The sequence below is a fragment of the Myotis daubentonii genome, chromosome X (assembly GCF_963259705.1).
Source record: "Myotis daubentonii chromosome X, mMyoDau2.1, whole genome shotgun sequence".
Classification (NCBI taxonomy): Eukaryota; Metazoa; Chordata; class Mammalia; order Chiroptera; family Vespertilionidae; genus Myotis; species Myotis daubentonii.
The window spans coordinates 26,726,524-26,751,263 of NC_081861.1; the positions used below are offsets into that span (position 1 = coordinate 26,726,524).

Sequence of the window (24,740 nt, forward strand, 5' to 3'; positions counted from 1 at the left end):
GAGAGGATGGCGCCCACCTGGCCCCAGCTTAAAATCTATTTCTGCGTCTTGGTCTTTCTTTAATTCCTTAATCCCCAGCTCCTCCACTCAGCAAATGGACTGTTTCCTTTTCCATGCGGGACATGGAGAAGAGAGAAACAGCCCCCCACATTTGGCGCCCCCGAACAGGGGCTGAGTACGGAGGCAAGAGAAGAAAGCGAGGGGGTCACTCCCAGAAGCGTGTGCACACAGATTTAAAGGAATAAGGTAAGGGGAGTGTATTGTTGTGAATTGATATGAAATAGCTAGGTGTAAAACGTGGGTAATCCTCAAAAAAATGCTTTAAACTATGCTCTGTTAATTGTAGTCAAATTCTCGATTTCTTTCTTAAGCTTTGTTGATGAAACCTGGGAAAAGGTTAGAAAGCAGTTGTGTGACCAATACTCAGCAAAATGTCCAGAGAAAATTCCTATTTTAATCGGTGATGGCCTTGATTCAGCACAGGAGAGTTTAAGAATGTCTAAGTGGGGTGCAGCCACGGCCTTACAGCCTGGAGTGGAAGGGTGCGAGTCTCTAAGAATACCATCTGCACCTCCTCTGCCTCCACGTGTAAACTACTTGTAACCAAGTAGAAAAGGATTAAAGGAATTTCTCAGCAACTGCCTATGATTCTTTAGCTTAAAAAATCTTTTCTTTCCTTAAAAAAAAAAAATAAATAAAAATAAATAAAAAATTGAAAAATAAATAAAATAGAAAGAGTAAATGCCAGACCATTTCTGAATCTTCCCCGAAGAAACAAGGAGGTGGGGGAAGCTCACGTGGTCATCCAATATGGACGTCACTCCCCAAGAAAGCCACTTCTTTACCTCATCTTCGCCATCTTTATCCTTTTTTTCCAGCTAATGACTTAAAGCTTTTACAAATTCATAAATGCATCTGGGATTTCTGTGCACATGTAAAGGGAAAAGGCCAGTTTAAAAACGAGTGCGCATAGTTTTGAGCTGAACTTGATCTTTTGCTGTGTACAGAATAAAAACCCGAGACTGATTTGGCCTTAAAAATGGCGGAGATGAACCTAAGAAAGAAATACAGGCTGGTTTCCCAAGGCGATCTAAAGTAGCTCTTTTGAAATTTCTTGACTTCCCCAGCAGGAAAATTGTGACCATTTTGAAATTTAGCAGTTATGCCAGGCTTATTGGCTGGAAACTTAAAACTTTTAAGTTCAAATCATATAAAAGTATTGAGATTTATAATACTGAAATGTTGATCTGTGTATGCCTAGTATGAAGTCTAGATGATAGAAGTTAATCTATTAATTGAAAATGCTTTATATTTTATTTGAAATGTATCCTTAAATGTAAAAGTCTCTTTTCTTGCCATTGAAAAAGTTTAAAGCTACATACTTTTTTTAATGGAAGGAGGGGTAGACACGCCCTTCCCCTAGTGTGTAGGTAATCCAATTCCCGCCAGCAGCCATCTTTAGGAATGTTAATTTGCATTTCAATGGCTACACCTTTTGCTAGAGACCTTCCAAGAAAAGGTCAAGCAGCCAAAAGGTGGCTCCTTTGAAATCAGCTTTCCGCCAGTAGTCATTTTTTAATACAAGTTTTCTTCTCAGTTTCTCTGTGCAGAAAAAACATGGTTTAAAGTTAATTATTAGATTTTAAAATTTATTCTTAAAAATATAAAAGTGTAGTTAATCAAAGAACTGCTAATATTTGACTTGTAAGCTCTGAAAGTTTAAAGTGCAAATTTGAATCAGGAGAAATTAAATATCTAATGTATAACTTGTTTTTATAAAAATAAAATGTGTTTTCTCTTATTTTTTTTTTTTTTTTTTAAATTAAATCTTTATTGTTCAGATTATTACATTTGTTCCTCTTTTTTCCCCCCCCCCGTAACTCCCCTCCTCCCAGTTCCCGCCCCACCCTCCGCCCTCACTCCCCACCCACTGTCCTCATCCATAGGTGCACGATTTTTGTCCAGTCTCTTCCCGAATCTCCCACACCCCTTTCCCCCCCAAGAATAGTCAGTCCATTCCCTTTTTATGTCCCTGATTCTATAATGATCACCAGATTATTTATTCACTTGATTCTTAGATTCACTTGTTGATAGATGCATATTTGTTGTTCATAATTTGTATCTTTACCTTTTTCTTCCTCTTCCTCTTCTTAAAGGATACCTTTCAGCATTTCATATAATCCTGGTCTGGTGGTGATGAACTCCTTTAGCTTTTCCTTATCTGTGAAGCTCTTTATCTGACCTTCAATTCTGAATGATAGCTTTGCTGGATAAAGTAATCTTGGTTGTAGGTTCTTGGTATTCATCACTTTGAATATTTCTTGCCACTCCCTTCTGGCCTGCAAAGTTTCTGTTGAGAAATCAGCTGACAGTCGTATGGGTACTCCCTTGTAGGTAACTGAGTTACTTTCTCTTGCTGTTTTTAAGATTCTCTCTTTATCTTTTGCTCTTGGCATTTTAATTATGATGTGTCTTGGTGTGGTCCTCTTTGGATTCCTTTTGTTTGGGGTTCTCCGCGCTTCTTGGACCTGTAAGTCCATTTCTTTCACCAGGTGGGGGAAGTTTTCTGTCATTATTTCTTCAAATAGGTTTTCAATATCTTGCTCTCTCTCATCTTCTGGCACCCCTATAATTCTGATGTTGGTACGCTTGAAGCTGTCCCAGAGGCTCCTTACACTATCCTCGCATTTTTGGATTCTTTTTTCATTTTGCTTTTCCGGTTGGATGTTTTTTGCTTCCTCACAATTCAAATCATTGACTTGATTCTTGCGCTCCTCTGGTCTGCTGTCGGGCGTCTGTATAATATTCGTTATTTCAGTCCGTGTGTGCTTACTTTCTAGTTGGTTCCCCAATATAAGATCGAGGGTCTTATTAGTTTTCGTATAGATCTCATTAAGTTTATCGGCAGCTTCTAAACAGTTCTTGAGAGACCTTAAAAGTGTGGTTCTGAACTCTATTTCTTCCATTGACAATTTTGTCCTGTTTCTTTGTCTCCGCATTTTGTTATGCTTCCTTGGTGCACCCCCTAGTGGTCTTTGTTCGAAGTCTTATAGATAAATCTTGATTGTTGTAGCTAATTCCAGGGAGGGTTTGACCTCCAGGCCAAGTGGCTATGAGAATCAGCTGTGTCAGCAGTGAGAGAACTTCTGTCCACTAGGGAGGTGCTAATCTAGCCTTTGCCTGAGGCTATCTGGCAAATGCCTCTGTGCAGGGCTTGGGCGGGGCGGGTCGCACAGGATCAACAGGGTGGGCCGGAGAGAGCAGTTATGGCGGCTCTCAGTCCTGTCCCCAGGGGCTCTGCCTCTCTGAGTCCCAGCACCCGCTGCAAAGCTCGGAGAGAAAGCTGCCCTCGCTCTGACCGAAGCCAGACAGTCCCGCTTCTCCCGTTTGAGTCTGGGTCCCCAAAGACTCGCCTGGATCTGGAGCTCAGAGTCTGCAACTCCCTCCTGATTGAAAACAACAACCGCGCCCTCCACCGCCAGCCCGCTCCGCGCACTCCGCACCTCAGAATTTGACTTCAGCACTGCGCCTCCTCTGAGTGTCCGTATGCGTTTCTCTTTCCTCCTAGTTGTAGGACTTCCACTCAGCCAGCGTTCCTGTGGTTCTGGGTGATGTCCCTTCCGTTTTTTGGTTTCACTTTTGAAGTAGTTGTTCAAAGCAGCAAACTCCGGCGTTAACCTATGCCGCCATCTTGGTTCTCCTGTTTTCTCTTAAACGATTAGGAATTCAAAAAATGTTACTCATTGGTCTGTTTTAAAAAAAAAGGATTAATTTTATGATCTCAACTGAAAAATTTTTAATACAAAAACCAGTTTAAATTTGATTGATATGCTTTAAGATAATTATAAAAGGTATAAACAGCTAATGGGATTTCTGCTTGTGTGAATATAATGTTGGTCATCTATCTTTCAGGGGTTTTGGTTTGCTCTGTCAAAGAACAGTGTAGACAGCCGCCACTTTGAGCTGCCTAACTTGGCAGCCGCCATGTTGGCCGCATGGCCTGCCGCTCCCCTGGGGGCTGCCATCTTGAAACAGCGAAGGCCCCTCCCTCTGATTTAGTCAATCACCAAAGGAGTGTCTTCTCACTGAGGCAGGATGGAATTTCAGGGGTGGAGCTTTAAGGCGGAGTTTTACTACAGAAATGCGGATGGGGCAGAAAGTGTGCTTGCCTCTCGAATTTATTTAATACTATTTTTAAGAAAATATTTTTAATACTTAATAAATTAGCAATCACGGTCTTAATATAATTTCAGTGGTATGATAGACCAATGTTTTGAGCAGTTGGCTTTATAAAGGCCAACAATAGAGCTCGTATTCCTTAAAAAGGCTAAGTCATTTTTCTAGTCTCTTAAATCTAGAAAATCCGGCTTTCCTTAAACTAAGGACAATTAAAGGTTATATGTTCCCTCCCTAAACAAAAGTTAAGTAGCTTATGTCAAAGTATTTAAAAGGGACTGATAGCAGTGATCCAATTTCTGTGATCCCAGCCGAAATTTTAAAACCAGTTTAAATTTAATTGATATCTCTTAATAATTATAAGAAGTATATAATTTTTAAATCATATATACATATATATATAATTTGATGGTCTTTTCAAGTTGGATTTCAAAACTATAACCAAGGAATGACTTTGAGAAATTTCACGGGCCCTGAAATGTTTTCAAAGGTTTATTCTCTCTTTTTAAAGGATATTTTAGGGTCAGCTTTAGCTCAAGCGGTTACTTCGGATTCTGCTTGTTGCAGACACATAAAGGATATTTTAATTTAGCCAAATTTAATATACTTGAAATCACATGGAAAGCTTTATCAAATAAAAATTAATAAATATATTTTAAGTTTTTGCCTCTGAAAAAGGGCAAAACAAGTTATTTTGTTTAATATTTCTTAGAATACAGCAGTGGAATTTTAAGATGTAATTTGAAATAACAAAAGCTACTTGCTGCTGCATTTTAAATTAGGCTGGAAGTGGTGCAGCGTTTGCCCCTTGTGAATCAGAAGTTTACTAAATTTACTTGCTTTGCTTTTTTAAAAAAATACTTACTTAAATTTACTAATCTTTGTAAGCAATTGAATCCTAGTAAAGTAAAAATCTTCTAAAAAGTTACTGAAGGCTTCCCATGATCCCTCTGTATATGCAAATAAGCCAAAAGGGAACGCTGTTTAAAAATATTATTTTAAATTTAATAAAAAGGAGAAATTTTAATATTTTGAAATATCTTCCACTAATATTTATAGGATAATCTAATGATTTGCTGTTAAAATACCAAATCTGAAAATAAGTACAGTCACCATAAATGTTTAATGACTTTGACTTGAAATACATGGCCTTGTGGCACTATCAGTCAACATCCAAGAAGTAATCCTATAGGTTACTTGGTGTAAAAGAGAAAGATTTTTCTTTTTTAAGTTGAAGTTCTCCAAGTGTAATCCAGCAGGAAGAAGACAAACCAGACAACCAACAGCCCAGAGACCACCTGGGACACGGTAAAGTGAAGTATGGTAAAATTAACTCAGGTAAAAACTGTAAGTTTCATATAGGTCTTAGAAGGCACATTTTTTCCTTTACCTGGGAAGGACAGCACAACTATCCCAAGGTCAAAGGGCTCCAGTTAACGTGTCAACTCAGTGTTCTGGAGACCCAAAATTGTAATCTACATAAAGTGCCTAAGTTTAACCCAGGTCACCCAAAGATTCGAGACCCAAAACTGTAATTTTGATAACATGCCTAAGTTTAACCTGGGTTACCCAAGGACTCTAGATAATGTGTTTACCCAAAACTGTAGTTTGGATGGCATGCTGTCTCTGTTTCTGTAAATAGCCTTTTTTTGCAAACGATGTTCCTCATTCCAAACTTGAGACAGCCAATTTAAAATTGAATTGTCATGACCTAGAGCAAAGAATATTCTTACATGGTATTATTCTACAAGTTTTACTCATAATTTTGATGCTTTAAAACAATATATTGTGCATTTATCCCAAACAAACTTACAAATTCTTCAAATGTTTGGCAACAATTTAATATTTAAGGACATAAAAGGATTTATTCCCTTCCTGTGTGGAAGGCCCCCTGGCAAGGCACTTAAGCATTCTGTATTGACCTCTCTTGACCTTTTTGCCAAGAGGATTTCCTCTTCTCACAATCCAATTGTCTATAGCTGTTATCTGAGCTCTCCGTTCAAGCTGAGATCATGAAAAGCTGGTACCATGGATCTGTCTCTGGCCCAATGGCATAAGTTGGGCCCTCTCTGGAGAAGAAACCCGGGTTCCCTATGATCAATGCCGGGACCCCGCCAGCAGGCGAGGGGATCCAAAGGTAGTTTCTGGGCATGGAGGCCAGAGGGACATAGGCTACCAAGGAGACAAAACTGAACCTCACATCACCCTACTTGGCCCAGAGATGGCTGGTAGTCAAAGACGGGTAAGACCTCACAGGGTGGGGCGACCTAAGACAGGCACAGTCGGGGGCCAATAGGAGAAAACTTGGGGTTCAACAGAGGTGGGGCACAGATCCTCACCCCCCCAATGGTGCAGGGGCTTGAACACTCGCCCTTTCTGAGGAAGGTCTCCTGTCCCCATGGCTGCTTCTTGCTTCCCATGCCCAGCCCAGATCAGGAACCAAATAACAAAAGACTTGGTCCAGCTGACAATGGTACCCAGAAAAACGAAGGCTTAGTTTAACAGACCCTAAATTTAAATCTAGCCTAACAGAAATGCTTAAGCCTCCTCAAGGATGTAAAGTGATCCTTTCAATTAATATTTACAGTGTAAATTTAAGATTATTGTTAAAATATTAAATTTGACAGTAAAATAGTTAAGTTTTCAAATTAATTAAATTTGGCTAACTTGAAATAAATAATTATTCAAAAAGTATTAACCAAAATTTTCATTTCATGGTAAAATTGCTTAACATGCTATAAACCTAAAGCAGACATATTTTATGCAAAAAGTTGGAATTTAAAGTTATCTAGACTGCATTGTAAGTTTTCTGAAAAGCCTCCTAATAATTAAATAAAAAAAGGGGGGGGGCAGTGGAAAAATATAGTGGAAAAATGCCATGTAAGAAAATAAATCCTGTAACTAAATTAAAATTTTTTCGTTAGCGAGACACCCAGAAAAAAAAACACACATTATGTCAGGGAAAGCCAGGAGAAGATCATTTCAAAGAAAAAATCCCAAGTAAGGTTTTCTTTATTAACCTTTGGTCGAGAATACATTTGTATATTTTCAGAAGAACAGCTCCGAGACCATGTAGATTCTGGCAACAACAGATCCCAACTGACCAGATTGCTCCAGCCACAAAGACAGGAAAGACAGTTCAAAGATAGAGATGGTGAAGACACCTTGTCATGATAGCAGTCAGCACCTGTGCATTGCTGCAGGTTGCCCAGGACCAAGAGCAAGGAAGAAGGAGCAATGCAGCCAATTCGGGTGCCAGAGCATTACATCCGTCACCACAATGGACTCAGACATTCACTCAAAAGGACTAAGTACTGCCCAAATGACAGCAAAAGGGAAGAAGAAGAAAACTGAAAGACGCAAGGGACTGTTGTGCCAATATGGAGTCATCTGAAGAAGTTAACGACTGAAGCACAACAGATTGTGGAAAAGCAAGAAGTTGAAGCTACTTCTTCAACCATGTTCCTGCTCATGCTAGCATCTGTTAACTGCCAGTCTTCTGCAAAGTCTTGCAAAGCCAAGTCCAAGGACTCTGAGTAAATATACACCAGCAGCAAAAGAGACTTTTTTTTCATTTAGTAGCAAAAATGTTAATATGTCTATAGTTCTGATTTCTCATATTGTTGTTTTGCATTGGCATTGTTTTGTTATTATTTAATAGCCAGTTTTGTTCTTAATGTTCAAATTTTGAAAATGATAACATGTATGTAGTATAGTTTTTGCATTTGCATTGTTTGCAATTGTTTTAATTCTAGAGCCCTACTATTAATGTTTAAAATTTTACTTTTATTATAGTAGCTTAAAAACAAAAATGGGGGAGATGTAGAGGGCTGCCTGGGAGGCACCTAGGCATTTTCTTATAATTATTGTCAGCTAAACTCAGAGCATAGGCAGAGCCACGCCCTGGGAACAAGCTTCCCCAATAAGGCTGGACATGTTAATCAGGCAGGGGCGGAACTAGATATGTAAATCTAGGCCTTTAAAATAAACCTGCTGTGTGGCTCAGCCCGCCTTTTTGCCGCCTCTCCATCAGAGAGGATGGCGCCCACCTGGCCCCAGCTTAAAATCTATTTCTGCGTCTTGGTCTTTCTTTAATTCCTTAATCCCCAGCTCCTCCACTCAGCAAATGGACTGTTTCCTTTTCCATGCGGGACATGGAGAAGAGAGAAACAGCCCCCCACACCCATCAGCAGATGAATGGATTAAAAAACAGTGGTACATCTACACAAGGGAATACTGTGCTGCTGTAAAAAGAAGGAACTCTTACCATTTGCAATAGCATGGATGAACTTGGAGAGCATTATGCTAAGTGAAATAAGCCAGTCAGAGAAAGATAAATATCACATGATCTCATTCATTTGTGGAATATAATGAACTACATAAACTGATGAACAAAAATAGATCCAGAAACAGAGAAGCATTGAACAGACCATCAAACTTCAGAGGGGAGGGCGGAGGGGAGGGTTAAGCGATCAACCAAAGGACTTGTATGCATGCATATAAGCATAACCAATGGACACAGACACTGGGGGGGGGGGGAGGTGAGAGCAAGTGTTGGGGGCTGGGGATGGCTGGGGAGAGGTCAATGGGGGAAAAAGGAGACATGTTAATTTAAATAATAAAGATTTTAAAAAAAAGAAAAAAGAAAGAAATGTAAGCTTCCAATAAAACTTAAAAAAGAATCAGTCTGTTTTTTCTAATAATTTGATAGAAGGTAGAGGAAACAGCCAAGGATGTAATAGTAACAATAGAAAATTGATATGTGGATAACTAAAAATTCACTACATACAAATTATATTTCACAATTAGAGAATTACTTCATTATAATAATTCACTACCAGAAAAAATAGGGTTAACTTTTTTTTTAATTTGCCATTTTCACCATTTTAAAAAAATATATTTTTATTGATTTCAAAGAGGAAGGGAGAGGGAGAGAGAGATAGAAACACCAATGATGAAAGTAATTGAGGAAGGTGAGGGGGGGTGAGGGGGTAAGAGATCAACTGAAGGAAATGTATGCATGCATATGAACAAAACCAATGGACACAGACAGTAAGGGGTGGTGAGGGCTTGTGCTTGGAGGAGGGGGTGGTAGGGGAGAGGTCAATGGGGGGAAAAAGAGACTCATGTAATACTTTAAACAATAAAGAATTTTTTAAAATACAGGTACATTATAAAAATATAGATAATACAGAAAAGTAGAAAGAATGGAAAAATCACTAGTATTCACCCACCCATAGTGAATTGTCATGTATTTCCTTCTAGGCTTTTCCTGCCTGCATTTTTTACGTGGTTTTGATCGCTTTGTAGTCTACTTATTTCGTTTGCTATTTTTTTTTTCATTTGCTATTTTATCATACCAACTCATGTTACTGAAACATTAATAAATATAATTTTTAACAATTTTTTAAAAAAAGTAATTGATCGGCTGCCTCCTGTACACCCCCTACTGGGGATCGAGCCTGCAACCGGGGCATGTGCCCTTGATCAAAATCGAACCCAGGACTCTTCAGTCTGCAGGCTGACACTCTATCCACTAAGCCAAACCAGCTAGGATCTAACTCTTAAGTATTCAATATTTTTGAGCCTTTTTTATATGTAAGGACCTGTTTTTCTGCTCAGAGGGAAAGGAAAGATTTTTTAAAAAAATCAACTAAGCCATAGTCATTACTCTTAGAGACCTAACAATCCAGACATCATAGCAAATACTATGTAAGAGACAAGTAAATGAGTGTGAGATGGAGGCAAAGTGTGGTAGGTATAAAAAACAAAATTAAGTGTATAGGTGTAGGGGGTGGGAGGTGGGAGACAGATAAGAAAGGCATAAGGTGAAATTTGAATTGAACCTTGTAGGACAGCATAAGCAATATGAGTGCTTGAAATATTTTAGGAAAGGTTGCTAGTCTTGTTTGATTGGCATGCCAGCATTTGTGGAAAGATAGAAGACTCTGAGGCCAAGAGGGTGAAGATGATGGAAAGCCTTGAATTCCCTTCTCAAAAAGTTTGAACTTTTTGAGTAGAAAAATTATCTACTTTGGTATCTACAGAAGAGCAGATTATACCTAACAGCACCATCTATCTAACTTTGGAGTAGTCATACTCAGATATTCATCATCTCTGAGCCTGGTTCAGTTTCTATCCAGAAATGAGTATAAAGAAGAAGCTATGGACCGCTTACTGGCTAGAAACTCAGGCTGGCCTGTATTAATTGTGTTCCAAAGTTGGTATTTCAAGAAAATTCCTAATGCAAGTCAATAATGCAACTAGGTGAACCCTCTCACAAAAGTCAGGAAGTTTTTCTTGATAAAACTGACACAAAAGGGTGAAAATTGTAAAGGGGAATAAGAGGCACACACTTCTAGTTATAAAATAAATAAGCTACCAGGGTGTAGTGTACAGCACAGGAAATGCAGTCAATAATCTATCTATATAAATGCCTAAATGACCATCGCAACCGAAACAACCAAATGGACGACCAAACAGGCTGCATGGGGCAACCAGGCCAGCAGGGGGGTTAGTGAGGGGTGACCAAATGACTGAGCAGCAGGCTGTGTGGGGCAACCAGGCTGGCGGGGGGGGGGGGGGCAGTTGGGGGTGATCAGGCCGGTGGGGGGGCACTGAGGAGTGACCAGGCTGGCAGAGGGGGGCAGTGAGGAGCGACTAGGCTGATGGAGGGGGGAAGGGCAGTCGGGAGCAACCAGGCTGGCAGTCAGGGCAGTTAGGGGAAATCAAGCAGGCAGGCAGGTGAGCAGTTAGGAGCCAGTGGTCCCGGATTATGAGAGGGATGTCTGACTGCCAGTTTAGGCCTAAACTGGCAGTGGGACATTCCCTGAGGGGTCCAGGATTGGAGAGGGTGCAGGCTGGGCTGAGGGGACCCCCCCCACACACATGCATGAATTTCATGCACCGGGCCTCTAGTATTACAATAACATTGCACGGTGACAGATAGTTACTAGACTTATTGTGGTGATCACATTATACCGGTAAGGTATATAAATGTCAAATCACTATGTTGCGTACTTAAACTATAACATGATATTGTATGTCAACTATACTTTAATAAAAAAATTTAAAAGAGTACTAAAAAGGGATATGTTTTCTATATAATTTGTTGCTATATGAAGTAGTGTTATTAAAACTATAAGAGTTCTTTCAAGCCTCTGTTTATATTAAATGTGATGACAATAATACACATAGTATGCTTAATACAATACCTGGCACATAGTATGTACTCAATAAATGCTAATTATCACTACCACTACCACCATCATGAAACACTTATAGAATTGAATGTTTAATGATCTATAAACAACAACTTGGATTATATGTGATACTTATAAAACTAGGGTTATCTATTCCCTATTACCCAGCATTCTTCATTCTTTTTCCCATCTGATATTTTATTCTAATTAGTTTTTAATAAACTTAATTTTTAGAGCAGTTGTAGGTTCACTACAAAACTGAGTGGAAGGAACAGAGATTTCCCTTACACTTACATAGGCATAGACTCCCCTACTATCAAAAACCAAACAATTGTGGTAAATTGTTGTAATAGATAAACCTACATTAAAACTGGTACATCATTATCACCCAAAATCCATAGTTTACATTAGGGTTCACTCTTGTTGTACACTCTATGGGTTCGGACAAACTCAAAATAACATATATCCATCACACAGTATTATATCAGGTTGTTTCACTGTCCTAAAAATCCACTGTGCTTCACCTATTTACCCCACTCTTTTATTTTGCAACAGAAATCTGTTCACTTTTTTTCTCATTATAAAGCAATACATGCTCAGTATAAAACATAATTCATGGGGGGAAAAACAGCATCACCCACCATCCAGGGATGACTATAGTAAATATCTCAGTGTTTATTTTCCCAGACCTGGGTCCTACTGCACATACTATTTTTCAATTTTTTTAAATAATAATACATTTTGGCTCTGCATCTGGGGATGTTTGCAGCTCTCAGCTCTTGGGCCAGCTTCTATAAAAATATCCACTATTCATGAAATTTTGTGCAAGCTCAGCTTGGAGAATGACCACTCTACACCCCTAAGTGCATACAAGTCAGTCAAAGCATACACCAACTTTTATACTGAGCAGAATACTTTGAACATTGAAGCAGCCATCACGACTAAAGGTGAATGAGGTCACCATCGTCAACACATGACCAGCTGTAACAATGAACAGAAACAGGATATTGCCTTTGTCTACCAAAGAAGGATCAGTAATGTAGTCAGCCTTGTCTGGCCAACTGGGATTCAGATACAGATGATGATTCAGGGGCCTACTGAAAATATCTGCTCAGTATGAGGCTTCCGAGCTGAAAGCCTTCTTCCTCCATGAAGGGTCTGGTGACTGACGAGGACTCTCCATTGAGATAATCTGCTCAAGGACCAACCAGGAGCTGTTAGAAATTAAGTCTACAAGGAATAGATCTGAAGAATTATCTGAAGAAGGATATTGTTAAAAAAAAAAGAAGGATATTGTTTTTGACACATCTGGTGACTTCTGCAAGCTGATGGTTGCCCTTGCAAAGGGTAGAAGAGCAGAGAGGGTGGCTCTATCATTGATTATGAACTGATTGACCCAAGATGCCTGGGATCTCTATGATGCTGAAGCAAAGAGGAAAGGAGCTGATTCTCCAAGTGGATCAGCATCATGACCGAACAGAGGGCATGTTGCCTCCAGATATTACTTGAAAGGTACAAGAGCTACAGCTCTTAGTCAAAGGAGACCTGGCCCAGTGTATTCAGAACAAGTGTGTTTTGCTGACTCCGTCCAGGAAGACAATAAAGGCAATTACCAGAGAGCTCTGCTGTACCTGTGTGGTGGGGCTGACTGAAACCTGAGATAGCATGAGCATCCAGAAGTGGTGTTCCTATGCTCTCAACTAACAGTTCTAGAAAATCAGCTTGCAACTAATGGCCCCCATGTGCCCATTCCTGTGAGGATGATATTAGCATCACTCCCCCAAACTTATTTTAGTTAGGTAGGCATTGCCTGGCTTTCTTGGCTACTCTCTCTTTTTAGCCAGAAAAAAAAATGAACAAAGAAGTTGGAAGTGAAATCTATGATGTGAAACACATTGTCTCTTGTGTGCTATGTGGTAAGCAGGTGAATAAACTGGATTTTTACTTTAGAAAGGAAACAAAAATAACTTAATACATTACAAATATCTTTCCAGGTTAAAATTCAATGACTCCAGCGTTTTTAAAGGCTGAATATTATACTTTATGGATGTTCTGTAATAAGAAGAAGCACTCATTATGTACCAGCCATATCTTATCTCACTCATTTCTCAGAACAACCTCACAACGTAGACATTGTTTCCATTTTAAAGATTAGAAAATTGAGGGCCAGAGAAATTAAGCAACTTGTCCAAGGTTGTATAGCTAGTAATTGCTACAATTGGGATTCAGCTTCAGATAATGAAGGCTAGTCATTTAACATATTCCCTGCTGTTGGACATTAATACTGTTGCTACATTTTTTTGCTTGCTCTTATAAATAATGCTATGACAACCTTATAGCTGAATCTTTGCATACACCCTTAATGAGTTCTTCAGGATCAATTTATAGAGTTGAAGTTTCTGGCTCACAAGGCTGTTGATACACATTGCCAAACTGTCCTCCAGAAAGCTTATTCAAATTTACTTTGCAGCAGTGTGTGAGAATATGGATTTCCTTGTATCTCTCCAATATTAGATATTATTGCTAATTTAAAAATATTTGTATTCCCATTCTTAAAGCATACTGTAAAGATAATCTACTTTCCAAAGCAAGTAGAAACTATTTTGATTTATCCAGTTTGGGATATTCTCCCCCAGTGCTCTCCTTTATTAGCACTGATCACTGAGAAGTTGTACATGCACCAAATCTAAAAAACTTAGGTTTTCCTTTAAAAACAAAACAAAACAAACAAACAAACAAAAAAAACAACAAAAAACTGAAAAACAAAAAACAACCCTTCAAATGTTCCCTACCTGATTTGGCTCAGTGGATAGAGCATCAGCCTGCGAACCAAAGGGTCCTGGGTTAGATTCCAGCCAAAGGCACATGCCTTGGTTGCAGGCTTTTTCCCGGCCTGGGCCCTCATCAGGGCTCCTGCAGGAGGCAACCAATCGATGTGTTTCTCTCACATCGATGTTTCTTTCTGTCTTTCCCTCTCTCTCCCACTCTCCCTAGAAATCAGTGGGAAATATCCTCGGGTGAGGGTTAACAACAACAAATAAATAAAAATTAAAAAAAAAACCTCAAATGCACACATACCTTTGAATAAACAGAATTTTAATACATTTAACTCACGCTACTGATGCTCATATCATCATCATCCAAATGCCCAGAAAATTCACAATATAGAATTGAAACACTAAGGTTTATAATTTAATTAAAAAGACATACTAACCTGATCTTAAATATATACATATACTCTATATACAGACATTATGGTCCTTTAGCTATATTACAATAACATGAGTAAATGAGTGGATAGAAGGGGATTTGTTTAATGAACAATTCTATTCCCCCTTACCACCCAATATAACATTAGTGCATTTGCAGTTCAAACAAAAAAGGGACTCTAATAAATCTGACAAAATCAGTAACTGAAGGTAATCTCACAGCTTAATGTATGTAATCATAAATTCCTAACTGGGAAGGTCAGGGGTGAGTAATCATACTCCAGGCCTATAAAAGGTTTATCTTTGCGGTAAGCAAGACCTCTCCACTGTTCTTGTGCACCTGGGTTAAAATTCCTATGAAATGCCAGAAGTACACATAATCCTCTTTTCCAGACCCCTCAGAGGTATAACCACTCTCGAGGGAGCACAAAATCTTGCTTAATCTTCTTTATTTCCCTCCTTTAATTCTAAATATATAAAAAGAACCAGAAAACTGTCATTTGCCCGAGCATTGAGATCTTGCTTCCCAGCATGTTATCAGTTTGGCTCAAATAAACTCATAAAATTCTCTACAGATTTGGATGTTTCTTATGTTGACAGTGGAGTAATATTGAATATCATTCGACATAGAGGAAAACGTCCAGTTCTAAGATTAGGAGGTAATATTTAAAAATGAGTTCCAAGCTATAACATTTCACTGAAATACGCTCTATAGATTCCATCATGTTAAAAATCATATGAGAAGTCTATGAACAATTTATTGTCACCCTAGAGGGTTGGCTCAGTGGATAGGGCATTGGCCTGTGGATTGAAGGGTCCCAGGTTTGATTCCGGTCAAGGGCACAAGCCAGGGTTGTGGGCTCGATCCCCAGTAGGGGGCATGCAGGAAGCAGCTGATCAATGATTCTCTCTCATCATTGATGTTTCTATCTCTCTCTCCCTTCCTCTCTCTTTGAAAAAAATCAATAAAACTTATTTTTAAAAAGACAACCCTTAATTCTGCTGCAGTTTCAGCAAAACAAGTGTGATTGTAGTCAACATGTTTATGTGCCCTTCTGTAATGTTTCTGGTTTTGAGATACAGTGTTTCTCAAAGTGGGAACTTGTCAGAAATGCAAATTCTCAGACCGCACTCCAGACTTTCTGTATCTGAAACCCTGGGTTTGAGTGCCAGGAGTCTGTATTTTTGTTTGTTTGTTTGTTTTACATTTCTATTGGATTGAGGAATTCTTATAGAGTAATAGACTCTGAGTATCAGTTAAATTTATCTTCAGTAGTCTGTTTTAACAAGCTTTCCAGGTGCACACTCAAGTTTGAGAACCACTAGTTAAGGCCAAGAGCACAATCTTGGCCAGTGAGGATGCTATAAGCATTTTCTTACCAGACAGTGTTGTGTCATAAATGTTGTACTGTTTCTTCTAGTTCTTATTCTGTCAGGTTGGAACGCCAGTGAATTATCACTAAGAAGAAAAAGAGATCATTTGTCATTTAAAATCTGTTATAAATTTTTTTTAAAGAAATAAGATTTCAAAAGAAAAAAAATAAGATTTCAATACTCAAACAGCAATGCCATTAATCTAAATGGATTCTTTTTGGAGATGCTGTGCAGATGTAGAAATTAAAACACACATGAACATGCACACACACATACACAAAGCCTTAGTTGGCTGAGCCTAAACAAGTGTCCATGTAAGGTAAGGAATTCTCAAGCACTCCACTTTACCTTTAGTCATGCTACCAAGAATAAATATAATTTATTGTGGCCTTGGAAATACATAATTTTCTGTTTCAACATGATTTAAATTTATAATTGGAGCTACAATGTGCCAGCCAGTATCAAGTACCTCTCAGCTCCCAAACTGTCACAGGAATAGGAGATATAACCAATAGCAGGGGTCCATAGAACTGAGAATTCTTTCTTTTTTTCTCTTTCTTTCAACCTAATCCTTATGGATTTGAAAGCAATTCCTATCTTGTATGTGCAAGTCAATAAACTCTACTACATTAGTGAAGATGTACACAGCTCTGTTCAAGGCAGGAGGTGGAAAAACAGAGGACAGGAAAGAGCAAGATATTTTCTTTAAAATTTTAATTGTTTTTTATTTTTCAATTACAGTTGACATACGTTATTATATTAATTTCAGGTGTACACCCAGTGATTAGACATTATACAACTCAATAAGTGATCATCCCAATAAATTTCATACCCATCTGACACTATACATAGTTATTAGAGTATGATTGACTATCTTCCCCATGCTGTACTTTATATGCGCATCCATGACTATTCTGTAACTACCAATTTGTATGTCTAAATCCCTTCCTTTTTCACCCAGGACCCCCCCCCCCAACCTCCCTCCCCTCTGGCAAGTGTAAAAATGTCCTCTGTGTCTTTGAATCTGTTTCTTTACTTCCCCGTTTTGGCTGCTTCCCTATGTTTGTTTTTATGCTACATCTCCTGGACTTGGTAGAGTGGCCTTGTCCTGTGGGGTCCAGTGATACAGCCTCCCCAGTTACCCGAGCTGTGTGCTCCATATGTGCCACTGAGTGAGCTGTGTGCATTGTCCTGTTATAGTTGAGTCTTGACTACTGTTGGCATCACTGGGAGGGACTTATCCCCAGGCTGATCAGCTGCAAGGACTGGCTATGACTACAGTAGGGGAGCTGCTGTGCAGTCCATCCTACAGAGCAGGAAACGCTTCAGTGGGGCTTTGATGCTCACTGAGTCTGCCCCTTGAATGTATTGCTCATGGGCCACATTCTCACATTGCAACAATGGACTGAAGCCCACTGAAGATGGTGCTTGTGTCCTCAGCTTTGACAGGCCCACCCTGCTGCATATTTTGGACACTGAAAACGTCATCTTTTCCTTTTTCTGTCTTCTTTTTGTTATAACTTTTAATTTTCAAACACTTTAAAACTCACAAGAAGTTGCAAAAAGAGTACAGAAGGTTTGTGTGTACCTCTCATTCACCCTAATGATCATAAGAAATCATCTATAACAAAAAAGAAATCATCTTTTTTAATTTTCTTTTTGGTCCTTTCTTTTCTTTTTTCTTTTTCTTTTTGGTCCTTTAAAGCCAATCATGTGCCAGGTCTTTTAGGTTTCATGTCTATGACCTCACTTATATACATCTTACTCTTTTCAGTATCCTGCCTCAAACCAATTTAAAGCCATTTTACTTTTCTACAGACTCTGCAATAATATAGTTGGTCACCTCACCTCTGCTCTTTCCCCACTGCCATCGCTATAACAGACTACCAGATCACCTTCCTAAAGAACAGCTTGCTCTCCTGCTCACAACTTTCAGAGTTTCTCTGCATCACCTGCCAAATTCAGTTACTTTTTTACTATAACAGTCAAAGCCTCCATAATTTAGCTTGAGACTTTGGGATTTCGTGGACTAGTACAATTTCATAACAAAATCACACAGTAGCTATCATTTTCTTCTGCCAAGTAAGGTTATTAAAAAACAAACAAACAACAAAACAACCTCACCAGCTACCAGCATCATTGTTTCATTTATAAAAGGACACTTGGTAGTTAAAAACAAAACAAAACACGCTAGCACTAGCAATCTCTGAGTAAAATATAATCCTGCCCCAGGAGAGGACAATTGGAAACTGCATAACAACATATTTAATTATGCTATACTTATTATTTAAAAAAAAACATGAATTGGTGAAAACATCACCTAGGATCAGCAATAATCAGCAGATGAACATTTGCGAGACAGTGATGCAGGCAGAGTTGGCCAGTGATCTGGAATACAACTACACTTTTCTGCCACAAAGCCTGTTCCCATATAGGAATGTTGACACAGTTGTCCAGCCCCCTCTCTTCCAGTCTGCATCTTATCAATCCATTAGGATTAATCTAAAATGCTACTTCTCCAAGACCCTTTTCCTTTTCCCTCACCAATTCCACCAATTTCTCATTCTCTTCTTTAAATTTCTCTGGCACTTTCTTTCCCTCCCTAAGCACAGGTCTAACTCTAATACATTTAAGTCCTTTGTGTATTTATTTTTCCTATTAAATTAAAAGCCTATTGAGCCTTGAGATATATTTTTTCAACATAGTAACTTGCATATAACAGGCAGTAAGCTAATATCTTATGAGGATATATATGTTTAATTTTTTCTTCTTTTCCTAATCATGTTCCCTATAAAAACAGGAATATATTCCAGCAGTCACTTATAAGGATGTTGGGGGACACTAAGGGTTACATATTTCAACTATCTTTTGTGTCAGTGTGGAGGTAATTCTTATGGCTGGCAATTATATTCTCCCCTAAATTTCTGTCTGCTAATTTTATTTTATAAAACTATAACTGAAATAAATCAAGGCAGCATTTACTCAATTGGTACAAGTCACTCAACATGAAATTTGTAAAATCCTAGGTGATATTTACAACTGAGTTAAGTGCTACACTACTTACAATTTGGGAAAAGTGAAGGTAATATAACTAGATAGATGTTTAATGCTCCACATCAAACCATCAGTAAGCAGCTCTGTCTAAACTACAATATATGTCAGTTATAGTCCCCAGTCATTCCTCATGGCCACTATTCTTCTTTCAGGTTTGTAAGATTTACTAAACCAGATGGTTGGCAAACTTTTCCTACAAAGAGCAAGATAGTAAAAACTTTGGGCTTTGTGAACTATACAATCTCTGTTGCAACTACTCAACTCTGCTATTGCAGTGGGAAAGTGGCCACGAACTAGTAAACATATTGGCATGAATATGTTCTAATTTACAAAACCAAGTGGCAGGCTGGATTTGGCCCAAGGGCAATAGTTTGACTTTCAGATAGAATTGATGCAGTGACAATTTAAATTCAGAGGTTTGGCTAAAGGTAATTAAAGTGTTAAGGCACTGTCAGAAATCCAAGAACTTAATTTCTAATTCTAATAAAAGCTAGAGAAGTAGAAGAAAAAAAAACTCCTTTTAAATACAGTTATTGACACCAGTAGTGAACTAAGCCAACTAGAGGGCTAAAGAGTATAAAGAACCAAGAGATTCAAAATTGTAGACATTGGTATTTATATTAATACAAGATGTACTCAAAAGAGTGCAGGGACTTCTTAAACACAATAACACATGCATTAAAGAATTAACATTTAAGGAACAAATTCTGCAAATGCTGGTGCAAGAGAGACTGAGTCTTTATGTACAGGAAGTATCAAGCAAAAGTGGAAAATTACTTGAAAGAAGTTCAACAATATTTAGCAACCTGTGAAAGAGGCAAGGCAATAAGTATTAGAGTCCCAACTAAGAGAATGTGAGAAAAGTGAGCAGTGTACCTGTGCAACTGAAAAGAACTGAGGTGAAAATGAATTCAACTAAGGTTTAAAGTAATTCTACTCTAACTTTCTCTTCCTTCAGTGTAACCTCTCTGATCACACCCTAAACTTGCCCAAACAGCACAAAACATGCCCATAGATCATTTGGACAAGTCTCCTGACCTCAGGCATGTCATATTCCATTCCTGTTACTTCTTTTTCATAAACAAGAGGCTTTGGGCTTAGTCCACTTTGAGGTTTCTTTAACTCCTTCTAGATAAAGATGCACAACACTTCTATACAACCCTTCTATACAAATTTCTCTTCATGCATCAGGATCTTAAGCTATAGAATTTGACACTGTAACTATACTCTCATGATAAAATAAAATAAAAATTCAAATCCCTTTCAGAACAAAGCAAAGTATGAAGGGATAACTAAAATCACTCTCTTTGTTTCCAGGGCTTTGGGGGTTGGGGAAGGGTCCTGCCACCTTGCCCTGCTCCAGCACTTAATATATTAAACAGGATCCACATGGTTCCTTCAAGTATATATCCTCTATCATCAATATGCAACTTGTTTTTTTTTTTCATTTCATAAGGCTTCCAGGAAAACCAACGTTCTCCCTAAGTGCTTTCTTCTATTAGCAGAGTGGGTTCATACTAATTTATCCACACAACACAACATGCAGAATTGCTCCCCGCATCCTTTACTTTTCTATCTGCCTATTAAAATGGTAATGTGTTATTTTCTGTTTAGTCTTAGTTTGCTTTTCATTTTAGAACACTATATTCTCCCTTTCCTCAAATGACCAGAAAGCTGCATTTGTTTAGAGTTAATCAGCTTAGATGTTGATTAGTAGTGGACAAAGCAGTAACTTAGGAGTCAGGAGACACAGGTTCTTAGTACTGGCTCTACTGCGTTGTCATTTTGGAGATTTATGGGCTTCAGTTTCCTTATAGGTTAAACAAGGAAGGTAGATCTGGTCTTTGAGTTTACTTCTAATAGTTTCTATTTACAACTACGGATTAGTTTAATGCCAGCAAAAGGTGAGGAGGAAAGTATGCAGTAAACACATTTTTGACATTTTTACAATATTGAGAAAACTTTATGATATTGGGATGTGAAATGCGAGATTTCACTTTAAAATTCTATTTTAAGAAAAAATAAGCGTGACTCATGCTAGACCTTTGGATATGTGCAGAAAATACAGTTAACTATCAGTTAGAGCAGTGTTTCTAAATCATATTTGTTTCAGTATCAGCCCTCTAAGAAGCCTTTATATCAGGGGTCCTCAAACTACGGCCCGCGGGCCACATGCAAATACAAATATTGTATTTGTTCTCATTTTGTTATTTTACTTCAAAATAAGATATGTGCAGTGTGCATAGGAATTTGTTCATAGTTTTTTTTTTTTAAACTATAGTCCGGCCCTCCAACGGCCTGAGGGACAGTAAACTGGCCCCCTGTATAAAAAGTTTGAGGACCCCTGCTATATAAAGTTCTCCAACTGCACTCCCTTGAAAATCCCCATGAAATTTCCATATATATATATATATATAATTTGCTTTACATGTAAAAGGAGTTTTGTGTTTTTTTCCCCACACACACACCCAAGAAGCAAGTTGGGGGCAATATTAGCCACTGAGAATACAAAATGCAAAATTTAGATAAACTTTCTGTGGTACTTAAATTTTTGGTGCCAATAAAAACTATATATATAAAAGGCCCAAGCTTATTTGCTTGCCAATCATTTCCATTTGCTGGAGGTGAAGGTCAGAGGTGACAAAGCAGCTGAGAGAATGACAAAAATTAGTCATCATAGAAAATATGGAGGGGAGTGTTCAGTTTCTTCAGAGGAATGGATAAGAGATGAGGTGAAGTTAGAAAAAGTCAATCTCCACATCAATTGGTTGCTGCTATTGGGTTCTTTTAGAAGAGGAGATTCAAGTTCAAATCAACCTCCTGGTGGGTGGGAGCTTTCCCTCTGGCCAGCCCCTTCCACTCCCTTCTAGGCTGAGGGTGCGATTGTTGGACGCCAAGACCAACAGAGATACCTGCAGAACCTTGATGAATAAAGGGATGGGAATATTTTTAGAAGTCACTTTTTCCAGCTCTTGCCACGCCCCCCGCCCTCTGCCTTTTCCAGTATCTCAATCCTGCTCACCCAAGCTCAATGATCAAAGGGGCGCTGTTGGATCTTCTCAGGATGTGCCGGCTGTGATGGTTGAACTTGGCAGCAGCTCCACGCCTAGTTCCATTTTCTCCTGTGCCATGTCCGTGTTGAGGCAGAAGCTACTGCCTAGTTCTATGATCTCAAGGTTTTCTGGCATACGGACAGGTCAACTTGGTGAGGAGATGATGTAGGGAGAAAGTGGGGAGAAGAGAAGAGAGGAGGAAGCTATTAGAAGTGCTCACCGTTGCTACCTTACCAGCCCTAATAATAGCAGGCACAAAGTGGGGCAGTGCTGGCTCCGAACCGACAATACCCCCCTCCCCCGCCTTCAAGCTCGGGGTCACTAACGCTGAGATCTTCCGCCTCCAAACCTATATTGAAAATGAATTTGTCTTAGTTTACGTCCGCAAATCCTTCTCTTTTATTTTGCTGAGCCAAGGCAAAAATCAGGTAAGCAAAGACTACACCAGCTATCTTGGTGTTTAAGTTGGGCGTCGCCCTTCTGCGCTTGCGCCCAGTGCCTGGCGGGTTGGCGTGTGCTTACTGCGCAAGCAATGAGCATTATTGCTGTCGCCTCTGTTAGACTGGCCACGTACGCAGGCGCAGTCAGGGAGCTGCCGTGTTTTTGTTTTTGTTTGTTTGTTTGGCCAAGCTCGGTCCTCCCTTCTCTTTCTAGTGCAGATTCACAGAGGTCAATCCTCTGCTCCTATGTTAAACTCTGGAATGGTTTCCTTAACCACTATTTAGGAAATAATGGGTGGGGAGGAGTACGGTGTATGGGAGAGCCATCCTTTCCGCCTTATATCTAATACTCAATTTCCTCAGTTTTAGTTAAGCCATTAACGCTGTATGACTGAGGCCAAAAGCTTGTAACCTCCCATGACAGATTTTTCCATCTTGTTATAGGAGACACACTACAACTTTGCAATTTTTAAAAAGCTGAAGTCTGGGGGGCGGGGGGAGTGGGAGAGAAACCAAAACCACTCCTCTGTTCTTAGAAGCCACATACTCCCAAAGGGTCCTGGTAAAGCGCTAACCCAAATGAATCAATTGCGCAGACGAATCATTGTTTTCCATGTAGTTTCATTATTTTTTTTAACATAATCAAATAATGTATATTTTTTACACTGAATAAAATCTAGCTCTTTAAAGCTATCTATCTAAGAAAAACATTAGAGGTGAAGTGGAGAGGCTTATTTTCTTAAATATCGCAGAATTTAGTATCCATCCAAATCAGTGTTTCCACTTAACAATGCTGTCATGGCTCAAAACATTTTAAAAACTGCTCTTTTTAAATTTTGAGTGCTGAAACTTCATGCTAATAATTTTGTAGAACCACACATTTTAGGAATCATAGAGAACTTGCAGAGAAGACAAGTGCAACTAGTGGCATGGGAGTTCTTAAAATAGTAATAACATAGCACTTTACTGTTTTAAAAAAGATTTCACAAACTTGTCTTAATTGGTTCAATTATTAACCCTGCTCAACTAATCAATCAGTGGTGAACTTAAAATAATGGGATTATCTTGAAACAGTTCAAGACAAGTTATAACATGAAAGATCATAGTCATTCTTCATTCATTCTGAGAATAGAAAAAGAAAAGCTTAATTATATTAGGCAAGATTAAGTTACCTAAATCCCAGACATGAGGATGATTTGGAGTCACCATTCCTGATGTAAGACATGTTAACAATAGCTACCATTTTTTGAGCACTTACTCTGTCCCAGGTACTATCTGTCCTAAGTACTTTAAGTATGTGATTGCTTTTAAGGCTTACAATAACTCTGAGGTAGGTACCATCACAATAGCCATTTTTTCAAAGGAGGAAAACACAAGACCAGAGGGGTTACTAAAATTACAACTAATAAGTGGCAAAGTCCAGATTCTTCTGTCCTATTTAAGTTAAGGGTGGGGATTGTCCAGCCGGCCCATGGGCTGTATGAGGACCAAGAAATCATTTGGTCTGGCCCTGCCAAGGCATTAGGGGTGAGTTAATTAAATGTTTGACCAAATATAGCAGGCTAATTTTTAAGTTGATAATTTTGTATGGCCCGCGAATGATGTTATAAATATCCAAAAGGCCCTTGGCAGAAAAAAGGTTCCCCAACCCTTAAAGTGAAAACGTGCCTCTGGATATTTCTCCGGCCACTGTTTTTGTACTCATAAGCACTTGATGACTACTTATTAAATTATTTCATGAATAAATGCAGGTTTAAATGATCTGTCTTTCACAGCTATCTTGTAAAGTAGGTATATCATTTCTATTTTACAGTTGATACAATTCCAGAGAGATTCATGTCACATAATTAGGTAGCAATAGAATCTCAGCTAGTGCCAAGATTCCCTGAAAGCCAATGTTAAAGTTCCCAGGACACTTGTAAAGTTTATAAAAAATGGCAGCTAAATGTGAGTAAAGTCAGGGTGTATGCAGGAGGCAGTAGTTAAATATAGAAAAGGTTCAAAAACAAACTATCTAAATAGCAGGAAAATATGGAGTACACCAGAGAACAAGATCTTACCTCCACTCTACTGCTCATTATACTTTTTAAAGAGTTTGCTAATATTCTTGGCAGGTAAGAATTTTTAATGAATATAGTTTGAATGAATAGACAATATTTCATCATGCCTAAGCATAATAGATATTTAATTTAAAAAATTCTAAATACCATAACATGAAGATAATGGGCGTAA

The 24,740-nt window shown here is 38.6% G+C and overlaps 1 protein-coding gene and 1 pseudogene across 7 annotated transcripts in view; one reads left to right on the forward strand and one right to left on the reverse strand.

Moving 5' to 3' along the window:
* Positions 1-22,558, reverse strand: part of LOC132225175 (P2R1A-PPP2R2A-interacting phosphatase regulator 1-like) — a 68,092-nt gene extending 45,534 nt beyond the window's left edge. For 6 of the 7 annotated variants that reach the window (XR_009450811.1, XR_009450807.1, XR_009450806.1 and 3 more), the window contains exons 1-2: positions 22,038-22,558; positions 15,968-16,046 (exon numbers count right to left, since the gene is read on the reverse strand). Coding sequence is in view for 1 of the 7 variants with exons in the window: in XM_059680461.1 (XP_059536444.1) it covers positions 15,968-15,985 (18 nt within the window). In the remaining 6 variants the exon portion in view is untranslated. The remainder of the gene's footprint in view (positions 1-15,967; positions 16,047-22,037) is intronic. The other variant, XM_059680462.1, reaches the window with a different exon arrangement.
* LOC132224541 (annexin A2-like) lies at positions 11,971-12,912 on the forward strand (annotated as a pseudogene).
* Positions 22,559-24,740: the final 2,182 nt, after the last annotated feature.